The sequence below is a fragment of the Salmo salar genome, chromosome ssa27, assembly GCF_905237065.1.
Source record: "Salmo salar chromosome ssa27, Ssal_v3.1, whole genome shotgun sequence".
NCBI lineage: Eukaryota > Metazoa > Chordata > Actinopteri > Salmoniformes > Salmonidae > Salmo > Salmo salar.
Window position 1 is genome coordinate 24,002,501 of NC_059468.1, and position 21,713 is coordinate 24,024,213.

The 21,713-nt window shown below is 45.2% G+C and overlaps 1 protein-coding gene across 1 annotated transcript in view; it reads left to right on the forward strand.

Moving 5' to 3' along the window:
* Window positions 1-21,335, forward strand: part of susd5 (sushi domain containing 5) — a 29,902-nt gene extending 8,567 nt beyond the window's left edge. The window contains exons 3-6 of the mRNA XM_045709661.1: window positions 8,682-8,791; window positions 10,231-10,419; window positions 18,119-19,245; window positions 19,495-21,335. Of these exons, the coding sequence (XP_045565617.1) occupies window positions 8,682-8,791; window positions 10,231-10,419; window positions 18,119-19,245; window positions 19,495-20,694 (2,626 nt within the window). The 3' untranslated portion in view covers window positions 20,695-21,335. The remainder of the gene's footprint in view (window positions 1-8,681; window positions 8,792-10,230; window positions 10,420-18,118; window positions 19,246-19,494) is intronic.
* The last annotated feature ends 378 nt before the right edge of the window (window positions 21,336-21,713 follow it).

Consider the following 21,713-nt stretch of genomic DNA (forward strand, 5'->3'; position numbering starts at 1 on the left):
GGCTCTTTCCAGTAATGTTATGTAATTTAAGGTGAAGGTGGCTTGTGAAGGACTGTAGACACAGCAACAGGGGACACAGACTCCCACAGATTCACAAAACACGCACACACACACAGCCTTGAGTCTTGTCTTTTCACAGACCCTGTTGAGTTTAGTCTGAAAACAGTCTCCCAGTGTTTTCTGTCTGTCTGACTGGGTGTTTCTCTTTTGGGTCATTTGTCCTTATAAGCTGATAGAGAGACCAAAGTAAGATGGTAGTAGAGTATGAGTCAGACACACTCTCACTCTCACTCTCACACACACACACACACACACACACACACACACACACACACACACACACACACACACACACACACACACACACACACACACACACACACACACCACCACCAGATTCTTTTCGTCTGCTGATTTTGTGATTGTTATGTGGTGAGAGGGGCCAACATGTCTCTGTGGTAATTGGCAGCCATATTGTTTTCTGCGCTATTTGGATTGTTGTGTATCATCAGCAGGGTAGGACTTCATGTTTAACTATATGTTGATATTTGACTATCAGTGAGGAAACGTTTTACACTGATGTGAATCCCAATCCCAACCCACCCAACTAATGTATATCCTATGTCTACAGATGTTGGATCTTTATTTAATCACTCTTTTTTTGCGAAAATGTTTCCTGCACTTAGGGAAATTAAAATGAGATTGAAAACCCGCAGTTCTCCTTCTCTCCATGAAGGGGCAGTCAAGTCATCCAGACTAGTGCCAGCTCTCGCTCGCTAAAAGCACCAGACAGAATATGAATAAATGTCCTACTGCTACTGTTGGCCTGTAGGTCATATTACTGCAACATTCAAATGTACAAACATGTATCTGAAATGCATCCATACACATCAACAACCAGGGTTTTATATAGCTTGATAACACAAATTAGATATTGGTCTCCACTATCGCATACAAGTGTCAAATATATGGGAAATGCAGCCGTACAGTAGGCTACACCATAATTATAGCCTACTGTAGCCTCTCAAAATGAATCACACACAGGCCTATAATATCAGATATAAAGACAAGATGACATTGAGAATAGTTAGGTAGCACAATGGCGCATGAAAGACACCGACTCTGATTTTGAAACCAAAATATGCAGCTCATGACTTTTGCGATCTACAGTTTATATTATCAAAAAAGAGGACACCTTAAGTGTTCTCGCCCCTGACTTCAGCGAGCACATTGACCACATATAGGCCGACCGTGCCGGCATGACTTTGATTATTGCCCAAGCGCTTCTGGCACCAATAACAAAATTCCCTCAATTGACTTGATTTAGTTACACATTTGAAATATGGAAATTCCAGGGATAGTTTACCCCCGATCCTGATAAGAAATGCCACTTTTATTTTAAAGACAGTTGTATTTAATGGATGAGATAAATAGGAAACAAATAAAATAACAACAGTAGGCTACACCAACATTAGTTTCCATTCATACAAAGTGCCACAGTAGAGTTGCCATGGTAAACTTATTTATTTTATGCTTGTTAAAAAGATAAATCGCCCTCAGTCTGTTCAAAAAGGACTAAGTTGTTCCGATGACAATACCAACCAGAGGGCGAACGAAACTTGAAGGACTTTGGTTGCAAGCAGGACTAAGGGTAACACCGGAGCGATAATGAGGTAATGAGGTGACCAATAATGGTTGCAATTGAGATAAGCTGTGTGGGTGAATTTAGCGCGTATTGATGGGATAATCTAGTGCCATCGATGGTTGCAATAGGCTCCTTGTTATTTTATTATATTCCAATACATTCTGTAGGCTATCCGTTAGCCTATCCATTGTCACATAATGGAAAGTGTGGAAAGCGACTGTTTGCGTTTCCCTGGCTGAGTTCGGCCATCAGTTGATTGACAGATGTAGGGCTACTGTAGAATGATACATTTTCCTCCAGTGTGGATACTCGCCCACGTTTTATAGTTAGGGTCTGTCAGTATAGTTGTGGCCTTTAGTGAGGATGGCCGGCTGCAGTACTTTCAGTTTGATGCCTTGATGCTTCTATTGTGTGGCTTTAATATTTCATTTCATAAAGCTGTCAAGATGTTTATGCATTTGAGCCTATCCAAAGACGATTTCATTGAGCTGAGATTCGAACTGTAGCCTGTACGCTGCCTCCTGGCGGCGATTCTAAATATTTCCTCAGCTATTCAAATCCTCCTGCTCCAGGATTATTTTACTCCTGCGACCGAATGTGTCAAATAAAGATCCGACATCTGTAGATGTAGTGTCCCATACCTCTATCAGGGCTGCTGATATAGCAGGATATACAGTGTAGATGTAGTGTCCCATACCTCTATCAGGGCTGCTGATATAGCAGGATATACAGTGTAGATGTAGTGTCCCATACCTCTATCAGGGCTGCTGATATAGCAGGATATACAGTGCATTCAGAAAGTATTCAGACCCCTTGACTTTTTCCACATTTTGTTAAGTTACACCCACATTTACATAAGTATTCAGACCCTTTACTCAGTACTTTCATGAAGCACCTTTGGTAGCGATTACAAGTGTTCTTGGGTATGACACTACAAGCTTGGCACACCTGTATTTGGGGAGTTTCTCCCATTCTTCTCTGCAGATCCTCTCACGCTCTGTCAGGTTGGATAGGGAGTATTGCTGCACAGCTATTTTCAGGTCTCTCCAGAGATGTTCAATTGGGTTCTGGCTGGGCCACAGGATATTCAGAGACTTGTCCTGAAGCCACTCCTGCGTTGTATTGGCTGTGTGCTTAGTGTCGTTGTCCTGTTGGAAGGTGAACCTTTTTCTCCAGTCTGAGGTCCTGAGCGCTGTGGAGCAGGTTTTCATCAAGGATCTCTCTGTACTTTGCTCCGTTCATCTTTTACACCTACTCATTCGGGGGGCTCCCGAGTGGCGCAGCGGTCTAAGGCACTGCATATCAGAGTCACTACAGACCCTGGTTCGATTCCATGCTGTATCACAACCAGCTGTGATTGGGAGTCGCATACGGCGGCACGCAATTGGCCCAGCGTCGTCCGGGTTAGGGTTTGGCCAGGGTAGGCCATCATTGTAAATAAGAATTTGTTCTTAACTGACTTGCCTAGTAAATAAAGGTTAAATAAAAAGTCTGGGATTTTTCTTTCTTTGTACTATATTCTACATTGTAGGATAAGAGTGAAGACATCAAAACTATGAAATAATAGACATGGAAACATGTAGTAACCGAAAAAGTGTTAAACAAATCATAATATATTTATATTTGGGAGACTTCAAAGTACCCACCCTGTGCCTTGATGACAGCTATGCACACTCTTTCTGCATTTTCTTAACCAGCTTCATGAGGTAGTCACCTGGAATGTATTTCAATTAACAGGTGTGCCTTGTTAAAAGTTAATGTGTGGAATTTCTTTCCTTCTTAATGTGTTTGAGCCAATCAGTTGTGTTGTGACAAGGTAGGGGGGTATACAGAAGATAGCCCTATTTGGTAAAATACCAAGTCCATATTATGGCAAGAACAGCAAAAATAAGCAAAGAAAAATGACAGTCCGTCATTACTTTATGTCACGGTTGTTGTCGGTGAATGAGGACCAAAACGCAGCAGGTACGTGAATGCTCATCTTGATTTTTAATTACTCTCAAAAATGAACATACAAAATAACAAAACACGAACACTCGACAAATAAACAGTCTGGTAAGGCACAAGGCTATACACAGAATAATCACCCACAAATAACACATACAAACCGGCCGTTCCAGCCGTTCCAGGCTGTCGGGCCACTCTGGCATCGCCGAGGGGCAGTCGGGCCAGTCTGGCATCGCCGGGGGGCAGTCGGGGCAGTCTGGCAATTCGGGACAGTCTGGGCAGTCTGGCAATTCGGGACAGTCTGGGCAGTCTGGCAATTCGGGACAGTCTGGGCAGTCTGGCAATTCGGGACAGTCTGGGCAGTCCGGCAATTCGGGACAGTCTGGGCAGTCCGGCAATTCGGGACAGTCTGGGCAGTCCGGCAATTCGGGACAGTCTGGGCAGTCCGGCAATTCGGGACAGTCTGGGCAGTCCGGCAATTCGGGACAGTCTGGGCAGTCCGGCAATTCGGGACAGTCTGGGCAGTCCGGCAATTCGGGACAGTCTGGGCAGTCCGGCAATTCGGGACAGTCTGGGCAGTCCGGCAATTCGGGACAGTCTGGGCAGTCCGGCAATTCGGGACAGTCTGGGCAGTCCGGCGCAGTCTGGCCACTCCGGCAGTTCGGCGCAGTCTGGCCACTCCGGCAGTTCAGGGCAGTCTGGCCACTCCGGCAGTTCAGGGCAGTCTGGCCACTCCGGCAGTTCAGGGCAGTCTGGCCACTCCGGCAGTTCAGGGCAGTCTGGCCACTCCGGCAGTTCAGCGCAGTCTGGCCACTCCGGCAGTTCAGCGCAGTCTGGCCACTCCGGCAGTTCAGCGCAGTCTGGCCACTCCGGCAGTTCAGCGCAGTCTGGCCACTCCGGCAGTTCAGCGCAGTCTGGCCACTCCGGCAGTTCAGCGCAGTCTGGCCACTCCGGCAGTTCAGCGCAGTCTGACCTCTCTGGCGACTGTTGACTGGCGGGCAGCTCTGACGATGACTGTTGACTGGCGGGCAGCTCTGACGATGACTGTTGACTGGCGGGCAGCTCTGACGATGACTGTTGACTGGCGGGCAGCTCTGACGATGACTGTTGACTGGCGGGCAGCTCTGACCATGACTGTTGACTGGCGGGCAGCTCTGACCATGACTGTTGACTGGCGGGCAGCTCTGACCATGACTGTTGACTGGCGGGCAGCTCTGACGATGACTGTTGACTGGCGGGCAGCTCTGACGATGACTGTTGACTGGCGGGCAGATCTGATGATGACTGTTGACTGGCGGGCAGCTCTGATGATGACTGTTGACTGGCGGGCAGCTCTGATGAAGACTGTTGACTGGCGAGGCTGGGTTGACGCACTTGTAGCCTGGTGCGTGATGCTGGTACTGGGCTTACCAGATTATGTACACACACCTCCAGGCTAGTGCGGGGAGCGGGAACAGGACGAGTCGGACTGGGTTGACGCACTTCCGGGTCCGCACGAGAGACAGGAGCTGGAAACCCAGGGCTATGGAGGCGCACAGTCGGTCTCGATCTTACCTCCTGCACAACCCGTCTTGGCTGGATGGAACTAGTAGCCCTGTACGAGCGGGGTGCCCGTACAGGGCAGACTGGGCTGTGCAGGGGCCTGATGGTAGCCGTGCGTAGAGCGGGAGTTGGGTAGCCTGGTCCTCGGAGGCGTACCGGCGACCAGATGCGCTGCGCAGGCATCCTCCTACCAGGCTGGATGCCCGCTCTAGCACGGCACCTGCGAGGGGCTGGAATAACGCGCACCGGACTGTGCGTGCGTATGGGTGAGATAGTGCGCTCCTCAGCGAAACATAGCGCTCTCCACCCCATACGCTCCTCCATATAACCACGGGTAGCTGGCTTCCGGCTCTTCTTACGCCTAGCCAAACTACCCGTGTGCCCCCCCAAAAATTTTCTTGGGGGTGCCTCTCGTGCTTCTCCTTCAGCGCGTACTTGGCCTCGTACCACCGCCTCTCCGCCTTGGCTGCCTCAATTTCCCACTGCGGGCGTCGATAATCCCCAGCCTGGTGCCAAGGTCCGGCCCCGTCCAGAACTTCCTCCCAGGTCCATTTCTCCCGCCAGTCCAACTCGAATTCCCTCTGCTCCTTCTTCTGCTGCTTGGTCCTTGAGTGGTGGGTGATTCTGTCACGGTTGTTGTCGGTGAATGAGGACCAAAACGCAGCAGGTACGTGAATGCTCATCTTGATTTTTAATTACTCTCAAAAATGAACATACAAAATAACGAAAAAAACGAACACTCGCCAAATAAACAGTCTGGTAAGGCACAAGGCTATACACAGAATAATCACCCACAAATAACACATACAAACACACCCTAATATATGGGACTCTCAATCAAAGGCAGATAGACAACACCTGCCTTCAACTGAGAGTCCCAACCCCAATCAACCAAACATAGAAACACACACACTAGACTAACCATAGAATTAACTAAACATAAACCAAAACCCGGAAATACTAAATCAAACACCCTTTACACAAACACAACACCCCGAACCACATAAAACAAATACCCTCTGCCACGTCCTGACCAAACTACAAAAACAATTAACCTTATACTGGCCAGGACGTGACACTTTAAGACACGAAGGTCAGTCAATCCGGAAAATGTCAAGAACTTTGAAAGTTTCTTCAAGTGCAATTGGAAAAACCATCAAGCGCTATGATGAAACTGGTTCTCATGAGGACCGCCACAGGAAAGGAAGACCCAGAGTTACCTCTGCTGCAGAGGATAAGTTCATTAGAGTTAACTGTACCTCAGCCGCAGCCCAAATAAATGTAAAAGTAACAGACACATCTCAACATCAACTGTTCAGAGGAGACTGTATGAATCAGGCCTTCATGGTCGAATTGTTGCAAAGAAATCACTAAAGGACACCAATAATAAGAAGAGATTTGCTTGGGCCAAGAAACAGGAGCAATGGACATTAGACCGGTGGAAATCTGTCCTTTGGTCTGATGAATTCAAATTTGAGATTTTTGGTTCCAACTGCCGTGTCCTTGTGAGACGCAGAGTAGGTGAACAGATGATCTCCACATGTGTGATTCCCACCATAAATTAGACCGGTGGAAATCTGGCCTTTGGTCTAATGATTCGCGCATTTTTGGTGTCTTTGTGAGACGCAGAGTAGGATGATCTCTGCAGGTGTATATCAGGTATGAAGGTAAGACCCAGATGCAGACAAGGTCGAATCAACAATGGTTTAATAATCCAACAGGGGCAGGCTAGACAGGTCAAGGCAGGCAGGGGTCAGTAAACCACAGGTGGGGCAACGGTACCGGACGGCAGGCAGGGTCAGGGTAAGCAGTGGTCAATAATCCAGAGGTGGGGCAAAGGTACAGGTCGGCAGGCAGGCTCAGGGTCAGGGGCAGGCAGAGTGGTCAGGCAGGCAGGCTCAGAGTCAGGACAGGCAAGGATCAAAACCAGGAGGGCGAGAAAAAGAGAGACTGGGAAAAGCAGGAGCTGAGACACAAAAACGCTGGTTGACTTGACAAACAAGATGAACTGGCAACAGACCAACAGACAACACAGGTAGAAATACACAGGGGATAATGGGGAAGATGGGCGACACCTGGAGGGGGGTGGAGACAATCACAAAGACAGGTGAAACAGATCAGGGTGTGACAGTGTGGTTCCCACTATGAAGCATGGAGGAGGAGGTGTGATGGTGTGGGGGTGCTTTGCTGGTGACACTGTCTGATTTATTGGGAATTCAAGGCACACTTAACCAGCATGGCTACCACAGCATTCTGCAGCGATACACCATCCCATCTGCTTTGCACTCAGTGGGAATATCATTAGTTTTTCAACAGGACAATGACCCAACACACCTCTAGGCTGTGAAAGGGCTATTTGACCAAGAAGGAGAGTGATGGAGTGCTGCATCAGATGACCTGGCCTCCACAATCACCTGACCTCAACCCAATTGAGATGGTTTGGGATGAGTTGGACCGCAGAGTGAAGGAAAACCAGCCAACAAGGGGTCAGCATATGTGGGAACTCCTTCAATACTGCTGGAAAAGCATTCCTCATGAAGCTGGTTGAGAGAATGCCAAGAGTGTGCAAAGCTGTCAATAAGGCAAAGGGTGGCTACTTTGAAGAATCTCAAATATAAAATATATTTTCATTTGTTTAACACTTTTTTGGTTACTACATGATCCCATAAGTGTTATTTCATAGTTATGTTTTCACTATTATTCTACAATGTTGAAAATAGTAAAAATAAAGATGAGTAGGTGTGTCAAAACTTTTGACTGGTACTGTATGTTTCTGGTTTATGCTTTCATCACGCTGCAATAATATTTGACTAAGCTGGAGACTAAGAGAGGGCAGCGTGCTGTGTGTGTGTGTGTGATATCTTTTTATTTCATTTTACCTTTATTTAACTAGGCAAGTCAGTGAAGAACAAATTCTTATTTACAATGACAGCCAAGGAACAGTGGGTTAACTGCCTTGTTCAGGGGCAAAACGACAGATTTTTACCTTGTCAGCTCGGGGATTCAATCTAGCGACCTTTGCGTTACTAGTCCAACGCTCTAACCACTAGGCTCTAACCACAAGGCTACCTGCCGCCTGTGATATCTGAACTGTAGTATGTAACTTAGAGAGAGACAGAGCAGCTCCAATCAGTGTGACGTTATTCTGCAGAAACTCTGAGGACTTACACTGGAATACATCAACCATGTGATACTCATGTACACATCTGCACACACATCTGCAGTCATAACGATACAATTTCAGGATCTCCTGTGGCTGGCTAACCCCCCCCCCCCCCCAGCTATTCACCGCTCCCACATAACATTACAATTAACTAGTGTGTGGGTGTGTGTCTGTGGGTTCAGTTTGATACATATGTCATATTTTCTCACTTGGCTCATGATAAAAGCTGTAACCAGCTCGTTTAGATGTTAGTCTAATAGGTCTAAAGAAACATTGTCTCTCTCTCTCTATCTCTCTCTCTCTCTAACACTCTCTCTATCTCTCCTTATTTTTCTTTCTCCAGGACTACATACAGTGTGTAGTAACGTTTGTGTTATTCTCCAGGACTACAGTGTGTAGTAACTTGGGCAGTGCTCTGAAGGCAGTGGATGTGAAGATAGAGAACACTACAGAGGACAACACAGACCTGGATGTCTTCTGTGTCAAAGACAAGGGTCAGTACACACAGACACACACACTCACGCACACATGCACGTATGCATGCACACATACACACACACACAAGCGACGCGCATGCCCCGCCCACCTGAGGATCTGTCTTTGTCAGCCATTTATTTCCTGTGTTGTAAAATCTACTTGTCACTTATATCTTGCTGGATTGATTGCTTTCATTTTACTCTGGAAATTCTTTCCCACTCTTCCTTGTGCCATTTGTTTTTTCCCGTTAACGTTACGATCGCAGAAACGTTGGTAATGACCTGTCATACACACTGGTAATGGCTAAAATGGGCTCAATGGAATTCATTGTCTTTCCGTTGCATCTATATAAGAACAGTAAAGCTTGATCGGGGTTTTAATGCACCGTCTCTACACTTACATCACAAGAAAGAGAAGAAAGATCACTTTATTTTGGTGTGTGTTGATTTTTTGTGCAATTAAAAAAAGTTGTCATTTAATACAGTTGAAATTTTTACAAATGATATACACTGAGATGAAAGGAACACCCGGATTATAGTAGCATTATGTCTGATCTCACAAACAGTGTAATCTAGAGCTAAGCCTGTTGATTTAAATTGTGTGGGTCAACACTTGTTGAATTATGCAAGAGAATGCCTGAAATCATTACTCATTCTTTGTCCATGCCAGTAAAATATTTTGTGCTATAATTCAGTCAATATTAGTGATGGATTTAGAAAATGCAATCTTCGTCCATTGTCCAACTGTTGCATTTTAAACCATTTAACAATCTTGACGACTGTTGCTACACACATTTCACAGTTCTCTGCTTTAAGATCTACTGAGGTCTGAAAGAGGTAGTGTTCCCACACCTCTCTTTCTCTCTCTCTCTCTCTCTCTCTCTCTCTCTCTCTTCAGCTATGTTGCTTAAGTGATTGACTGGGTTTGAATCTGGGTCATCTGTGTGCCACAAGATTGTGTTAGCCCACTGAGCTAAAGCCTCAGCTTACCCATCAACCGAGCGTGGTTCACCTCCATTACACATACACCTCTCCAGTCCAATGGACATAGAAGAGGATGGGGTTAGAAGTTGTTTTTGGACTGGGCCCCTGTTGGATGACACCCAAGACTGATGTTTGGGTTTTAACTGAGGAACAGGAGAGTTACTGTGGGAGCTGTAACACCGCAAAGAGAGAAGAGTAAATAGGCAAGAAACATTTAAATCTGTGCCCACTTTATTTGAGATCTGCCATGTTGTACATGCCACATAAGTAACTTTGAGGACCATCCAGGCTCCAGTTATAAGCCAACCAATCTATGACAACCAGCCTTTGTCTCCACTACTGAGGAGAGGGACAGATAGAAAAGCATGTCCTACCACTGTATGTTATAACTTATAATGGTGTATATAACCTAACTGTGTCATAACATAATTGTGATATAATCGAACCTAACCTAATTATGTATTACCTTTCAGGTGGTCCATGTGGAGACCCCCCTGCGTTCCCCAACACGCATCTCCAGGGCCACACAGGGTTTGAGATGGGGGACGAGCTGCTGTACTCCTGTCTTCCTGGTCATGTGATGCCCAGCGGCCACTCAGCCTTCAGTCTGCTGTGTGACAGCTGTGGAGAGTGGTACGGACTGGTACAGCTTTGTGTAAAAGGTAAATGTGTGTGTGTGTGTGTGTGTGTGTGTGTGTGTGTGTGTGTGTGTGTGTGTGTGTGTGTGTGTGTGTGTGCGTCACCTGGTTTCATGTTTCCCTGACATCTCACGTCAGAGCTGTGACCTCTGACCACAGGAATCTGTGATGAATTCACTCTGTTCCCTTCCTGGTTTTTAATCATCCCTTTAGTGGGAACAGTGTCCAAGATGGCGTCACTTTGAGCGGGTGTATTTGAACGTAAGTCCCGATAAACAAGGAAGATATTTTTGCTAAACTGACCCTTACTCATATGAAGTAACAGAAGGTGATTGGAAAACATGGTGATCACACAACTACATGGGCAGAAGAAAGCGAAAAAGCAAGGCATGGCTGAACAGATGATAATCAGCTCAGATGTCAGCAGCAAGACAGAATCATGTAGGCCACGTGAAGACTTTCCAGAACTCATTGCAATAGATTATTTTTACCACTGCCACTTACGTTGAGTAAGAGACCTCCTACCAAATACAGGGCAGTCAAAAAATGTTCTGCAACCCTGCAACCCTGCAACCCTGACTCAAGGCCATCTTTGAAAAACTAGCCATCATTGAAAAGACAACAGAGACAAACCCCATATCAATGGAGTCTCTCTCAGCCACTGTGCAGCAGCTCCTCAACCAGGTGCCAACCCACAGTGAAAAAATAATAACAATGGAAGCTAAAGTACAGAAACTGCAACAGGGGAATCGCCAGCTGCGACAGAATGTCATGGAAGTCCAGCGCCACAGCCGGAGATGGAACCTGAAACTGCATGGGGTGCGAGAACAAGATGGGGAAAACATACGGAGCGTTACCATTGACAACCTCGGGAAAGTAGCACCCAGGATTCAAGACAAGCTCCCGGATGTCGTCGACATGGTGCACCGCATGGGAAAACTAAGATATGACGGATCTCCGCGGACAACCATCATGCGGTTCACAATGATAATCTACAGAGATGTTGTATGGAAAGAAGCCAAGGAGTCCAAGAAGATCGAATGCCAGGACGTCAAGTGAATGTCATGAGAGTACTGAATGTTTTGACAACACTGTGGTCAGGTATATAGCTACATTGAATTGAAATCGATGTTGTCCTATTCTTTCTAAGTCAAATGAAAATGTTAAGAGTAATTTAGCTAGCTCTTGAGTAATAAGTCGGTTGTCATTTTTACATTCATCCCGTTTTATATCACCAGGTTCGTACATGTGAATACGGTTTCATCATACTTATCACAGCTACCTCGGTTTAGGGTAGTCCAGTTCTTTCTCTAATCTCAGGTTTCCTTATTAGCTACCTAGCTTATTAGTTCAACTAGTTAACCAGTTATTCATATCACTACTGTATTTGTTTTATTATTGTTATTTTATTTTTGTCAGGTTATGCAACGTTTTGAATACAATGCACTAAATATTGCATCTCTAAATGCCAGGGGTTTATGAAACACAACTAAAAGAAAAACACTTTTTTTATTTTGTAAATTCTACTCCAGGAGACTCACTCCTGCAATTCAGATTCTAGTTTTTGGAAATCACAATGGCGAAATACTGTTTATTATAGTCACGGGTCTAACCACTCAGCTGGTACTATGATATCACTTCATAAGGTGATATTTCGGAGTCCTGTGTGTCTAAAGATGGGAGATGGGTTACATTGATCTCCAAACTAGATAATGCTTGTTTTATTACATGCAATGTGTATGGATACAATTTTCAAATAAGACTTTCTTTTTGGATCTTGCTGATAACCAAACAAATGCATGGCTTTATAATAGCTGGAGACTGATAACTCTTTAGAGTGATATCCACCTAGAATAGCTTAAATATCTCAGAATAGTGACATCATCACCTCATTTTGCAGTTAACTGACAGTGGTTGATACATGGAGTTTCTGTAATACAAATGTAAATGAATATACCTGGTGTAATATGTCTATGATGGCCAGATCCAGAAAGGATCTGTTTCTCATTTCTCCCCCACGTGTACAGTATGTACAAGTAGTTAGTCATAAACATGCTCCTTTCACTGACCATAGAATGATATTAATGAAGTTAGAATGTTCTGAAAAATCCAGTGTCATTCGAGGATAATGGAAACTTAATAATTCACTCCTAAATGATCCAGTCTTTAACGAGAGCATCAAGAACTTGATCATAGACCCGTTTAATTCAAATGATTTAGAACCAAAACATTGAAGTAATTGTGAAATGTTTAAATTCAAAGTAAGATCTATCGCCATTACACGCAGTAAGGAACTAAAGAGGGAAAATGTTTGAAAGAAGTTGAGCTTGTGAATAAATTGAATGTACTTTTAGAAAAAGATACCCTTTCAACAGAGGAAGAAACAGACTTGAATACATCTGGAATAGAACTAGATCAAATGTACATTGATTTAGCTGAAGGGGCCTTTACTAGATCTAGAGAACAATGGGTTGAGGAGGGTGAGAAAAACACCAGCTATTGTTTTGCTCTTGAAAAAAGGAACTATAAGAGAAAATCTCTTTCTGCCTTAAATATTGACAACACCTTGTGTAAAGACCCAAATATCATCTCTAGCTTTGTATATTCTTTCAATGGAAAATCTGTATAAACCTAATTTTAATGGAATTGAATGTGAACATTTTGGGAAACATGTCCATGGTCATGTTCCAATTATTTCTGATGAGAGTTCAAGTCCATATGTGAAGATGAGTTTTCTACAGTAGAGATTAGAGATGCTCTTAAATCTATGAAGAAGGGCAAAGCATCTGGAACAGATGCTCTTTCTGTGGAATTTTATTTACACTTTTGGGAACATTTAGAGGGATCAGCATTCAACATGTTCCAAGAATGCCTAGCTAAGGGTGAGATGATTACTACCATGGAACAAGGTGTTATTTCCTTAATACCAAAACCTGATAAAGATCACCTTTTCATAGATAATTGGAGACCTATTACATTATTAAATACAGATTATAAATGGATAACTTTAGCATATGCTAATAGACTTAAAATGGGACTAAACCACCTTATTAATGAAACCCAAACTGGTTTCATGAAAGGTTGACAATGTAGTTAAGTACCTACATGTTTTATTTCATTAAGAAGACCCATGTATTTACAATGAAAGATGTAATATGTTATTATTCAAATGAAAACAAACTACTGAATTCATTCTCTCTGGTAAATGTTATATACACCCCAAAAAATTATTTGAAATCTGTCCCCAAATGCAATATATTTTTACTTGAAATCCAATATTTAATAAAATCAATAACAAAAGAAAACACTGTATTCTTGTCACGCCCTGACCATAGAGAGCCTTTTTATTCTCTATTTTGGTTAGGTCGGGGTGTGACTAGGGTGGGTAATCTAGATTGTTTATTTCTATGTTGGCCTGGTATGGTCCCCAATCAGAGGCAGCAGTTTTTCGTTGTCTCTGATTGGGGATCATATTTAGGCAGCCATTTCCCCACTGTGTTTTGTGGGATCTTGTTTATGTGTAGTTGCCTGTGAGCACTTCATTTGTTTCACGTTTCGTTTGTTCTTTATTGTTTTTGTGCGTTTCATTCAATAAACATGTGGAACCCATATCATGCTGCGCTTTGGTCTGATCTCCTCATAATTACTATGTGTATTTAGCCCTCTGTTCCCTCCATGTCTGTGTGGGTTATTGTTTATTGTCAAGTTTGGCATGCTTCCGACTGTTTTGCGCCGGGTTTTGTTTTATACCCGTGCTTTGTGGCAGCCGGTACTTTGTACTTGGTTGTTGTACTTTGTGCTGCCTCACTCGTTATTTGGGCATTTGTTTTTGTGACGCGGTTGCCTTCTGTTCTAATAATTGCCTCAGTAAAGTGCTTTGTCCACTCATCTCTGCTCTCCTGCGCCTGACTTCCATGCACCAGCTACACCCACCGTTTTGACAACTCTATCATAAGTTTGTACATTTGTAACCCCTGACCTTATTTTATTTTAGGTACTTTAACTTTTGAAACTCAGTTCATATGTGGTGTTTTTCTTATTTTACTTTGTTGTTATTTTATGTTTCTTCACAGAAATATACATGTAGTGATGTCCTATGTTTTTTGTTATTGTATTGTAATTTGAAATGTAATAATAATAATATTAATAATACAAATTTAAAAAAGACAATAAATAATCTAAAAAATAAAAAAAATAAAAAAATAAACAGTCTTCACTTCAGTTCCATATTTTTCTATAATTATATTTTCATGTGAAGTGCAATACTTTTTGCTCAAGTCAACGCACTACATACAGTGAGGGAAAAAAGTATTTGATCCCTTGCTGATTTTGTACGTTTGCCCACTGACAAAGAAATTATCAGTCTATCATTTTGATAGGTTTATTTGAACAGTGAGAGACAGAATAACAACAAAAAAATCCAGAAAAACACATGTCAAAAATGTTATAAAATGATTTGCATTTTAATGAGGGAAATAAGTATTTGACCCCTCTGCAAAACATGACTTAGTACTTGGTGGCAAAACCCTTGTTGGCAATCACAGAGGTCAGACGTTTCTTGTAGTTGGCCACCAGGTTTGCACACATCTCAGGAGGGATTTTGTCCCACTCCTCTTTGCAGATCTTCTCCAAGTCATTAAGGTTTCCAGGCTGGCGTTTGGCAACTCGAACCTTCAGCTCCCTCCACAGATTTTCTATGGGATTAAGGTCTGGAGACTGGCTAGGCCACTCCAGGACCTTAATGTGCTTCTTCTTGAGCCACTCCTTTGTTGCCTTGGCTGTGTGTTTTGGGTCATTGTTATGCTGGAATACCTATCCACGACCCATTTTCAATGCCCTGGCTGAGGGAAGGAGGTTCTCATCCAAGATTTGACGGTACATGGCCCCGTCCATCGTCCCTTTGATGCGGTGAAGTTGTCCTGTCCCCTAAGCAGAAAAACACCCCCAAAGCATAATGTTTCCACCTCCATGTTTGATGGTGGGGATGGTGTTCTTGGGGTCATAGACAGCATTCCTCCTCCTCCAAACACTGTGAGTTGAGTTGATGCCAAAGAGCTCCATTTTGGTCTCATCTGACCACAACACATTCACCCAGTTGTCCTCTGAATCATTCAGATGTTCATTGGCAAACTTCAGACGGGCATGTATATGTGCTTTCTTGAGCAGGGGGACCTTGCGGGCGCTGCAGGATTTCAGTCCTTCACGGCGTGGTGTGTTACCAATTGTTTTCTTGGTGACTATGGTCCCAGCTGCCTTGAGATCATTGACAAGATCCTCCCGTGTAGTTCTAGGCTGATTCCTCACCGATCTCATGATCATTGCAACTCCACGAGGTGAGATCTTGCATGGAGCCCGGGCCGAGGGAGATTAACAGTTCTTTTGTGTTTCTTCCATTTGCGAATAATCGCACCAACTGTTGTCACCTTCTCACCAAGCTGCTTGGCGATGGTCTTGTAGCCCATTCCAGCCTTGTGTAGGTCTATAATCTTGTCCCTGACATCCTTGGAGAGCTCTTCGGTCTTAGCCATGGTGGAGAGTTTGGAATCTGATTGATTGATTGCTTCTGTGGACAGGTGTATTATACAGGTAACAAGGTGAGATTAGGAGCACTCCCTTTAACCTCTTACATCTAGACGTTCCGCTAGCGGAACACCTGCTCCAATATCCAATGATGGGCGTGGCGCGAAATACAAATTCCTCTAAAATCCGAAAACTTCAATTTTTCAAACATATGACTATTTTACAGCATTTTAAAGACAAGACTCTCGTTAATCTAACCACACTGTCCGATTTCAAAAAGGCTTTACAGCGAAAGCAAAACATTAGATTATGTCAGCAGAGTACCCAGCCAGAAATAATCAGACACCCATTTTTCAAGCTAGCATATAATGTCACAAAAACCCAGAAGACAGCTAAATGCAGCACTAACCTTTGATGATCTTCATCAGATGACACACCTAGGACATTATGTTATACAATACATGCATGTTTTGTTCAATCAAGTTCATATTTATATCAAAAAACAGCTTTTTACATTAGCATGTGACGTTCAGAACTAGCAAACTTCCGGGGAATTTACTAACAATTTACTAAATTACTCACGATAAACGTTCACAAAAAGCATAACAATTATTTTAAGAATTATAGATACAGAACTCCTCTATGCACTCGATATGTCCAATTTTAAAATAGCTTTTTTGGTGAAAGCACATTTTGCAATATTCTAAGTACATAGCCCAGCCATCACGGGCTAGCTATTTAGACACCCGGCAAGTTTAGCCTTCACCAAAATCAGATTTACTATAAGAAAAATGTTATTACCTTTCCTGTTCTTCGTCAGAATGCACTCCCAGGACTTCTACTTCAATAACAAAAGTTGGTTTGGTCCCAAATAATCGATCGTTATATCCAAATAGCGGCGTTTTGTTCGTGCGTTCTAGACACTATCCGAAATGGTAAATCAGGGTCGTGCGCATGGCGTATTTCGTGACAAAAAAATTCAAAATATTCCATTACCGTACTTCGAAGCATGTCAACCGCTGTTTAAAATCAATTTTTATGCAATTTATCTCGTAAAAAAAGCGATAATATTCCGACCGGGAATCTGCTTTTCGGTAAATAGAGGGAAAAACAGAAAGACGGGGGCGGCCAGTGCACGCGCCTAAGCCCTTTGTCCTCTGATAGACCACTTAGCAAAAGCGCTCGTGTGTTTCAGCCAGGGCTTTGAATTACGTCATTCAGCTTTTTCCCGGGCTCTGAGCGCCCATGGAAGCCGTAGGAAGTGTCATGTAAGAGCAGAGATCCTTTGTAATGGATAGAGATGACAAAGAAGGCCAAGAAATGGTCAGACAGGGTACTTCCTGTACAGAATCTTCTCAGGTTTTGGCCTGCCAAATGAGTTCTGTTATACTCACAGACACCATTCAAACAGTTTTAGAAACTTTGGAGTGTTTTCTATCCAAAGCTAATAATTATATGCATATTCTAGTTTCTGGGCAGGAGTAATAATCAGATTAAATCGGGTATGTTTTTTATCCAGCCGTGAAAATACTGCCCCCTAGCCATAACAGGTTAAGAGTGTGCTCCTAATCTCAGCTCTTTACCTGTATAAAAGACACCTGGGAGCCGGAAATCTTTTTGATTGAGAGGGGGTCAAATACTTATTTCCCTCATTAAAATGCAAATCAATTTATAACATTTTTGACATGCGTTTTTCTGGATTTTGTTGTTGTTATTCTGTCTCTCACTGTTCAAATTAACCTACCATTAAAATTATAGACTGATCATTTCTTTGTCAGTGGGAAACGTACAAAATCAGCAGGGGATCAAATACTTTTTTCCCTCACTGTACGGAATAGGGCACCATTTTAGATATGCCCTAGGCCTAGGGTCTGATTTATGCCTGTTACAAAACAGCATCCCAGTTGTGAGTGAGAGATATAAACGGGTGTCATGACACCTCTGTGATAGATGCCATCACTAGGCATGTGGAGTAGGAGAAGAGGGGGAGGAGGGAAGGAAGGGGGAGAGGAGAGGACCGGAAGACAGCTAGCTAGCCTTGACTAGGAGACAGAATGCCAAGTCCACGTTGACTACGAGTCTCTATACTGTGTGTGTACGCTGCATTCTGGGTATGTGTGTGCTTGTGGCTGATTCTGTGTTTTCTCCCCCCCCCCCCACCCTCTCTCTCTTTTTCTCACTTTTTCTCTCTCTGTATCTACAGACAAGACAGAGGCCCACATTGACTATGAAGATAAGTTCACTGATGACGATCACCACCTCTCCTACGACACCCCTACTGAGGAGGAGGACACAGAGGAGGAACCGGTAGAAGAGGAGGTGCAAGAGGAGACAGCAGATGTAAATGTGGAGGAGGACACAGGAGAAGAGGGGCACAGGGATCAGGAGCAGCAGGAGGCCAGCTTCAGCATGACGGGAGTAGAAGAGCAGGATGTGGAGGCGGGAGGAGAGGAGGAAGCACAGGGAGGAGAGGAGCTGTCTGCGGGAGAGGAGGAGCAGCAGGAGGAGGAGGTGGGGGAAGGACTGGTGACTGGAAGAGAGGACGAGGAACTGGAAGACTCGACAGACCATCCCGTCGACGAGGAGAAGCAGGAGGAGGAGGGGATGGGCATGACGGAGGCGACTGAGGCGCCCGTCTCCCTGCTTTCCCAGAAGCACCTGTTCTGGTTCCCCTCAGAGGCCTTCCAGGAGGCGGGACATGGGGAACCCACCCACCTGCCAGTCACACAGGACACACCCCCTGAGCGAGACAACCGTGTCAGGGCCTCCGGCACCGAATCAGAGGAGAGCAAGGAAGACAACAGCCAACCAGAGGAGACAAAGGATCATGACAGCCATGAGGGTCAATTCCAACAACCAATTGACCACAATGACCATGATGACCACGAAGATGATGTTGACCATGAACATATTGACCGTGAATATGATCATGACGATCAAACAGATCCTGACCACGATGAAAGTTCTGAACAAGTTTTTGATGGTGAAGACCATGTCGTTGAACACCTTGACCACGATGATCCTGACACCCATGATGGCCATGAACATGACAACCATGAAAGCTATGATAGTGAAGAGGCCCACCGTGAGGACCAAGGAGAACACAAGGAGGATGACCATGAGAAGGGGGGTCGGTATGATAACGGACACGACGAGCATTACAACATGGGTGAACACGAGGAGGATGACCGCATTCCCTATCACAGCCACGGTGAACATGAAGACCATGACCACGATGATGTAACGGATCACCATGACGATGATGATCATGACCACTCAGATCCTAGCGATCACCGCGATGACCATGAAGACCAGGACCATGTCCACGACCACGATCACCACCATGACCATGAAGACCAGGACCATGTCCATGACCATGATCACCACGATGACCATGAAGACCAGGACCATGACCATACCTTCACCACACACACATTCCACGACCATGATCACCGCGATGACCATGAAGACCAGGACCATGACCATGACCATGATCACCACCATGACCATGAAGACCAGGACCATGTCCACGACCATGATCACCACGATGACCATGAAGACCAGGACCATGACCACGACCACGATCACCACCATGACCATGAAGACCAGGACCATGTCCATGACCATGATCACCACGATGACCATGAAGACCAGGACCATGACCATGACCATGATCACCACGACGACCATGAAGACCAGGACCATGTCCACGACCATGATCACCGCGATGACCATGAAGACCAGGACCATGACCATGACCATGATCACCACCATGACCATGAAGACCAGGACCATGTCCACGACCATGATCACCGCGATGACCATGAAGACCAGGACCATGACCACGACCATGATCACCACGACGACCATGAAGATGGCCATGTCATTCCAATAGGAGGGACTACAACAGGCGAGCCTCAGAATGTAACCCAGGAGGTGGCGGAAGGAGAACCCACAGCCAGCACAGACGAGACCTGGTTGGACGGCTACCCTGTCAGTCAGGAGGAGACCGACACTGATAAAGTGGGAGGCGGCTCCACAGAGGAAGGGGTGGAGCCTGAGGTGCGAGAGGAGGAAGAGGAGGGTCTTGTGGTTGTTGGGGTGACGGACCGGCCCAATGAGGTGGAGATGAGTCGTCCCATCCCATTCACGGGCGTCCCCCAGGTCCCCCTGTCCCCCACGCAGGAGGCGGACCCTGTAGAGCAGGATCAGGACCAGGTGGGAGGACTCAGCCCTACAGCCTCACCCGACTCCCCCCTCTCCCCTGAGGCCACATCCTCAGATTCCTATTCAGCCGACTACACCACGCCTTCTCTGACATTGTCACTGGACGACGTCACCCCCAGAAACGCAGCCAGGCCTTCTCCCACAGACTCCTGGGAAACCACGGATCATGTGCACCCCTTCCTGGAGCACGTCCCCGCCCCCACGGTGTGGACTGATGATGTCATCAATGAGGAGGAACGTGTAGCTGAGCACAACCTGACTCGACACAGCGGGGAGAGGGAGGGGGAGGAAGGGGAGAGGGAAGGCAAGACAGGGGAGGCAGGGTGTACCGGAGGTGAGGAGGACTGCCCTCCTCCCCCTCCTCCCCCCTCCGGCAGGGGGCCCACGGTGGCGGCCATTGTCATTGCTGTGTGCACGGTTGCCCTGGCAGCCGCCGTCGGGGCGTGGTGTTACCGGCGGAAACAGCAGAAGAGCTCGATGTACGAGATGAATGGGAAGGGTCAGAGTCACAGCAGACATGGACAACAGATAGAGATGCAACAGAAGGTCTAAGAGAGAAAGAGAGAGACAGTGGGGCTGCAGAGAGAGTGGAGGGAGGCTTGAGGAGGGTGAGGTGATGTGGGTTAGGGTATTTGGGGGGGTGAGTTGAACAACCACACACTACACCTGCAGACACAGAAGAATGAGTTGACGGGTGAGGAAGGGGTTGAGGGGTGAGGGTATTTGAACGGTGAGGGTTGGGGCTGAGGAAGTGTTGAGGGTTGCTGGTTAGGGTCGGGTAGAGGGACGAGGGAACGAGATGAGTGGCTATGCTATGCTAATGCTAGCAGGTGTTTTCAACTCTGGTGACGAACGAGAAGGGACTCCTCCTCCAGAGCTCTGGGACATTGTGGTTCAGAATCATACCTGTTTATTACTGTTATTATTGTGTAATTACCATGTTGTTACTGTGTTATTACCATGTTATTACTGTCTTTGATGATATTTTGATTTCATTGTTCTTGTGTGAGACAATTGAACTGTGTTATGTTGTATTATTAGGGCTCTACGTTACTATGTAGTTGTGTAACATGGTGCATGATTGTAAGGATTCCTTGTTTCTCACCGTGACATCAGCATTTGAAATTGCTGTCAGAGTTGGCACCCTGATTTGAGTGGATGCATTCAGGGTCCTGTTCATTAAGCACCAAATGGAAAAAAATAGACTGAAACAGGGAAGGATTACCTGAACTTGTCCCATTAGAAACGCTAGTTTTCGTTTTCCATTACAAAACGTTTTTCCTACGGCGTGCCCTATTGAATACAACCAAGTAGGTGTTCCAACGTCCATACCTCCTCCTCTGACACTACCTAAAGACTTGGTTGAAGATAACCAAGGTTAAGACAAGAGGATCCTAATATCCCATAACTCTTTGCATAAATGTGGAAGATTGTTAAACTAAGGGACCAGCGATGCTAGTTATCAACGGCTCTGGTCCAGTAATGCTGCGTTTAGACGAGGGACGCAAAAACCGTTATACATGTCGGCATAGCGGGACAAGAAAGCAAAAGAGATGGTGACGGCAAAAACA